This window comes from Chionomys nivalis, chromosome 1 (genome assembly GCF_950005125.1).
Source record: "Chionomys nivalis chromosome 1, mChiNiv1.1, whole genome shotgun sequence".
NCBI lineage: Eukaryota > Metazoa > Chordata > Mammalia > Rodentia > Cricetidae > Chionomys > Chionomys nivalis.
In genome coordinates, this window is record NC_080086.1 from 162,280,839 (window position 1) to 162,287,800 (window position 6,962).

At 40.3% G+C, this 6,962-nt stretch overlaps 1 protein-coding gene across 1 annotated transcript; it reads left to right on the forward strand.

Moving 5' to 3' along the window:
- Nucleotides 1-597: 597 nt before the first annotated feature.
- Prss37 (serine protease 37) lies at nt 598-4,743 on the forward strand. Its single transcript, XM_057792220.1, has 5 exons — nt 598-631; nt 2,041-2,182; nt 3,275-3,528; nt 4,153-4,289; nt 4,597-4,743. Exons 1-5 carry the CDS (start codon nt 598-600, stop codon nt 4,741-4,743), a joined length of 714 nt encoding a protein of 237 aa, XP_057648203.1.
- The last annotated feature ends 2,219 nt before the right edge of the window (nt 4,744-6,962 follow it).

Sequence of the window (6,962 nt, forward strand, 5' to 3'; positions counted from 1 at the left end):
GAGTTTCTTTGTCAACAGCCATCCACTTCACAAAGAAAGTTCTCTAGTAGGGTCTCAGATATGCATGAATCTATGGGTATAGAGATACAAATTTAGAAAATTGTATGAGACTCAGCTGCTCCTGATAGCTGAGTGATGAAACAGTGACCAGATGTAACAAAGATGGGAGGGGCTGAGGGAAGCATTAAGTGACCATTTGAGGGTTCAGAGCAAATCATTCGGGACATGCTCTCCCGGAGCAAAGGTAGAAAATCCTGTTCCTCACAGCTCTGTCCTCGGAACCTCTGTAAGAAAGGTAAGTCTTGAGCCTGAAGCTCCTCTTAACAGACAGTTGAACTAACTATAGTCTGAGGAGCTTTTAGAAGGGTAGCACAGAGGGGAACGTGGACTCCGAAGTCTATTAAACATTTCCTGAAAAGTCCTAATAGAAGTATTGTCTCCTGATTCTTCAGTCTAGAGTTCTTGCCTGATCCCACCAAGTGCCCCTACCTAGCCATATCTGCTGGGTCTAGTAGACATCCCCGAGGAGATAAGTGAGCAGGAAATTCCAGTCTCTGCTGATCTTTTTACGCCTCACGAGGAAAGAGCTGAACCATCATGAAACTTGCTTTTTATTTGGCCATCCTAGCTGGTACGTATTTAAGACTTTCTACTCTGCCAATTAGACTCTGAGTTAATGTCAAATGTGGTGAGGCAACGTGAATGTGTGACTGACACACAGGGGCATCAAGAAATACGTGAGTAGACTGGGGTCTCCACTTTTAGACTCTACTCAAAGATTAGCACAGTCTCTCCCAAGTGTTAAGCTTTTGGATAGGTTATGGGACATACCTGCCTTGGGGAGTCCTCAACAGTGAGTGCTCCTCTGGGTTATTGTAAACGATGGGCCTCATTACCCTCTGGAAAAGGTACGATCACAAGGACAGAGAATCCTGTTTGACTTGTGATCTCCTCTCTTCCCCATAACTTTGGAGTGCAGAGAATGGTAAAGACAGGAACAAAAGGCTTGGTACATGGTCCCTCCTTCTGCAGTCACTGCTTTCATGAACTTTGAAGAATTTCCCACCACTCCCTAATTACCATGACCATGTCACATACTGGCTGGGTTGAGGCTGGGCAAGCTAATTAATCCAGCCCCTAATATAGAGCTCAAAATCTCTTGCCTTTATTAATAACTTATCCTCTTTACTTTGAAGTTTGGAAGTGTGGTCACACGAAGGTGTGATTAGATATAGGCCTGGATGTGGAAGGGTCAGCAGAAGTACCAGTAAGAGCCAAGAAAAAAGCATCAGAGTCAGCCTTCTTCTCTTTTATACTCCACTGCTAATTTTTACAATATTTCATGAGAAACAATGTTTGTGTTATAAAATTTGGAAATTTTACAGGTAGGAAAAATAATCACACTTCTCAGTCAACTCATATTGAATTTACTTTGAGTTATTTTCTGCATTTAATTTGCTTCTTTTTGGTTTTGTTTTTAGAGAACTGAAATTTTATGTGTACCACTGAATACAATTATAGCATAAGTACATATAACTTTTAATTCAAATGTCACTACTATCATTTTTGATGTGTTATATTTGCATGTTTCTTTATCTCAATATTGAACTAGACATATTAGATATTTATCCTTCCAATGTTCAACTACGATAAGTATTGCTAAAGATGAGCACATTTATTAAGCATCTGTGCCTACATCTGATTATGTCTTTAAAATGAATTCCTATTGTTGGAATTCTCAAGTCACAAGTTATGAACAAGTTACAATTCTTAATCCTTATTTCTAAATTGCTTTCCCAGAAAATAATATGAATTTTTAAGTAATAAATTTATCTTTCTTATTATGTCCTTTAGTAGAAAAAAATATTACCAATGTTATCATTACTATGTCTTACATTAAGTATGTCACTTTAATTTACATCTTATTAAAAAAATACTCTCCAGCCAATTGACTACTTCTTTAAAATTACGCACATCCCTTTGCTGGGAAGATGTGAAAGGCTCATTTACTCTGATGCCTATGTGTTATTGCTTTCTCAGGGACAGTTTTCTTCACTCACTCAACTGTGCAGAAAGAGGACTATGCTCCTTATATAGCCTACCTCAAGTCTAACTTCAACCCCTGTGTGGGTGTCCTCATCAAGGCCAGCTGGGTACTGGCTCCATCTCACTGCTATTTACCGTGAGTACTGAGCATCTCTTCCCCAAATGATTTCTACTCATCCTAGATCAGTGAGTCTCAAGTAGGTACAACTTTCCCCTAGAATATAGAAAAGTTTGAGGGTACCTTGGGTTTTCACAATCAGGAAACAGGGCTACTAGCATGAATTCTGCTGGAGTTCCTGTAGAACAAACACACGTCACCACCACATAGACTCTATGTTGCTGTTGAAAGACTCGTCTTCATGCTGTACTTTCCCCCCACCCACCCCAGTGCCCCATCAGTATTTCTTACTGGAAGTAATTACATTTAATCAATTAGGGGTTCAGCGGGTAACTCAAATTGTAAACTGAATAAATTGAGAAGAGTTTTTTTTTTTTTTTAAAGAAACTCATTGTAAAGAGATGGTTCATGTCCCACAGAAGAGGTATTAAGGAAATACAGTGATCCTTTTGCCTAAAAGGAAAGAATGGTTTCAACGGAATAACAGGAGTCCCTGCATAAAGATGCTATCTGATAGGAACAGTAACCTTTGCCAAAAGACATAAAAAGTCTGTGCCATTGCTCCTGGGGAGGATCTGGGAAGACAAGCACTTCAACAACACCCTTCCCCCTCCACTTACCCACATTTCTTATAGAGCAGAAGCCAGAGAAGAAAGCTCATTGATTTAAGACACATCACCTTCCAAATCTTCAAAAAGGTGGGGAGAAAAGGTTATTGGTGGGCTTGCTATCCAACACTCTGTGGATAATAAAGTGGAAATTACCCGACTGGATAAGTGAGGCCTGAAGAGGATCCAATACAAACTTTTATATCCATTTTTTCCTTTCCAAGGCACTATATTAAAAAAAAAAACAACAATATTTAAGGACTCCACTGTTTACTCTGATTACACATAAATTGCTACCATGTGTGCTCAGAACTTCATTTATAAAATGGGAATTAACTTACCATGAGTAAAAGGTAACCCAGATACAGCACTTGTCATGGCATCTTGCACACAGTAGCATCTTATACCCAAAATAACGATGATGGTGAGTGATGACGGTATGATCAAGATGGTAGTGGTAGTGATAGTAACGGTGGTTCCTTCCAACCCCTTCTTCCTCCAGAAATCTGAGGGTGATGCTGGGAAATTTCAAGAGCAGAGTCAGAGATGGGACAGAGCAGACAATTCATCCCATCCAGATCATCCGCTACTGGAACTTCAGCCACACTGCCCCGCAGGATGACCTCATGCTTATTAGACTAGCTAAGCCTGCCACCTTCAACCACAAAGTCCAGGTCCTTCCCATCGCCACCACCAATGTCCGGCCAGGCACTGTCTGTACACTTTCAGGTTTGGACTGGAGTCAAGAAAACATTGGTAAGTGCACCTTCCGCAGCACGTAAAGCCTTTGGTTTCACTTGAGGAACATACATGTCCTCAGAGCCATAGATAAAATGGAGTAGAAAATGGATCAGAGCCAATGGTGACGCTATAGGAGTGGTCGATAAAAAAATAAAAAAAAAAAAAAAAACCTGTCTAGAAGCCCAATACTTCTCTATTGTTGGGGTTTCAATAGAACCTTCATTGCCTCTGCAGGACTTTCCCATGGCTCAACTGACGGCACAGAGACCTTATTGTCACAGGCACGATTACATTAAGGACTAAGGACACAGTGGTTCTAGTTCCCCGTGTTCATTTCACACATAAAAAACATCGTGAAGAACCTGAACCAGATCACTTGTAGATACAGAGTAGAAAGAACCCCCGCGGTCCCCAGCACAAAGGACGATTTCCCATTGGCAGAATGCTACTCTGTGTACCATTTCATCTGTAAAGTGAGGCTAATAGGCAGGGCTAACTCTCATGAAAGCACAACTTTATTCCTTTTGCTCCTTCCTTCTTCTCTTTAGGCATACTCAAAATAATACCCACTGAAGTACAGGAGGTGAGGATGAGGAAGAAGTAGCTTGTGAACTGAGCTGGGTGTTATTTCTCCCTCAGGCAGGCACCCTGACTTAAGGCAGAATCTTGAGGCTCCGGTGATGACTGACAAAGACTGCCAGAAAACTCAACAAGGAAGCAGCCATAGAAACTCCTTATGTGTGAAATTCGTGAAAGTATTCAGCCGAATTTTTGGGGTAATTCTTTTTGTCTAAGTTTAGATTTTATTTACTTGTAAGTGTCCAGTTAACTATTTCACCACAATACGTCTTAATTTCCAAATAATTTGTGAGAATTTGGTAAGGTTATTGCAATGATACCTGCATTTTTCCAGCACAGTCTGCCCACAAAGGATCTTTATTTATTAAAGAGCATCATGTATCCCTGGTTAATAACATGTTGCTAGTGTTAATTGTCATAGAGACAAAGAAAAGCTATGAAAACAAGCATTGTTTTAAATTTAATTATTTTTCTCTCTCCCTCCCTCCCCTCTCACTCTGGCAGGAGGTGGCTGTAGCTACTGTCATTTGTAAAGGCAAGCTCCAGGGAATTGAAGTTGGACACTTCATGGGAGGGGACGTTGGCATCTACACCAATCTTTACACATATATACCATGGATTGAGAAGACCATCAAGGAAAAGTTGAAATGATGCCCTGCTTTTCCGTCTGCATCCCATTGTCCCTGCCATTGACTAAAGGAATTCACACATTCCCTAAACTCAAATAAACTCTCCAGGCAGAAAGTCTGGGATGCAGCACACCGGGAGCACATGTCTTTATGTCCACACCACGTCACGATGGGAAGAAGGAATCTGTCATTACCTTATTCTTGGTTCGGCTCTCTATCATGTGTAAACTTCGTAAAAACCTTTGAAGTTGTCTCTTATCTCCCTTTATAAATTAAATTTTGAGGCTAAATCATTAATTGGTAGATATCAAAGCTTGGAATGGGATGTGAAGCATCAGAATTTAAATCCTGTGCTTTGAATGCAAACATGTGACACAATGCTGTGGATTCGGGGGTGATTCATAAAAAAGGGGGGTGACCCAGTAGGAAAACTCAGGACAGTTCATTAAACTCACAGAAAAGCGAAAGTATGCCTGAGGGAAGTTTCAAGACAAGCTTGCAATCTTTAAGTGTTGGCAGCTAACCACGGAAGGCGAATGAATAGAGGGAGCTGGAAATGTATGCTTCCTAGGGGAGAAGAAGTTAGAAATGGGTTGGTTCAAGCAGGACCTATAAGCACCTACCCAAGGAGATGGTAGCTTTAGGGTTTATGAATATATTACTCATTAATAAAGCAGTCATTCCATCCCTTCTTTACCGTGTCTTCAGGAGTGCCACTTTTTTCCCACCATTTGGCTTACACTGGTCTTTAGCAGGTAAAGCAGGACCTTTTCATCAGTGGAAGAGGGATTTCATAGCAAAGGAGATTTCCTGTTATGTCCAGGTGCAGGAATCATATACTGTCTATATCAAAGGGTGCTATATCATATATCATATAGCTATACGATAGGCCAACCCTGCCATTTGAAGCAGAAAATGTTATCCACAAAAAAGCCAGATTCTTTCATACTGATATTGACATGTGCCAGAAGGTACTAGGCAAGCAAATAGCTATAGAACAGAAGCCCTTTGCCCTCTCCCTACCTTCCTGACTACCATGGCCCCTGAGCATCTCATCAGATGCTGGCTCCTGTTTTGTGGCTAAGGTCTCAAGTACCGCTAAGACCTGCTCATTTCGCAGCTGCACAAATACCAGCATGCTACAGAAGAGCCCAGGGGAAGAGAGAGAAGGAAACACTGAAGCTTTAGGCCAGTGTCAACAACTGTGAGAATCCTGACCATTCAAAAGCCCCAAGTATTTTCAACTACTGAGATGATCATGAGGATGTTTGCCTTATGTTCGATTAATATGGCATACTAACTTTAAAGACTTTCCAGTGGAAATAGCTTTTTATCACCAGAAAAAGTTTCGCTCTATGTGGTACCTGGTTCGTATACATGTTGCTGAATTCAGTTTCCTAGTATTCTGTTGACTATTTTTCTCTCTGTATTTATGTACATTGTTGGTATGTAGTTTTGGTTTGTTTTGGTTTGTAATATCTTCGTCTGATTTTTTTTTTAAGAGTGAAATTGACCTCATTGCATGAATGGAAAAGTTTTCCTTCCCTTTTTACTTAAATGGATTTTAGAAATCTTATCAATATTTGGCAGAATCACCAAGAAACCCAATTAATCTTATACTTTTCATTGAGAAAATTTATTATTATATTATTCTATATAACAGATCTTGTCATACTTCCTATTTCTCTTGGTTTTTGTCTTGTTTTATTTTTATCTGTGTTGCTGGGAAGATATTAGTTATGTTAATCTTTTATTATAATGCTGGAACCACCTGAAATAATTACTTTGAATGAGAAAAGATTTATTTTGGGGGGTTTCAATCCATGGTCAGTGAGTTCACTGCTGTGAGCTGAGGGTAAAACTGAAACATCATGGCGGAAAGATACGGTGGAGGGAAGCTGCTTACCTTGTGAGCACTGGAGGAAAAGTGAGTGAGGGCCTGGGCCAAGATATAATCACCAAGAACACATCATCAGTAATGTACTTCAACTGAAAGTTATGTACTTCACCTTCAAAAGATACCAGAACCCTTCCAATAAAGCTGTCAAATTATGACTCCAAAATGGATAAACACAGAGTCCTCGTGTCCCAGGCACTATCTAAACACATCACCCCTCACATTGCACTTAGGAACATGTCTTTAATATATCAACCTCGTAAGAACAGATACAGGAGGGAGGGGCTCCATATCCAATCCACACAGTGCTTAGGAAGGTTAAGCTATCCCCGGATTCTTACAAT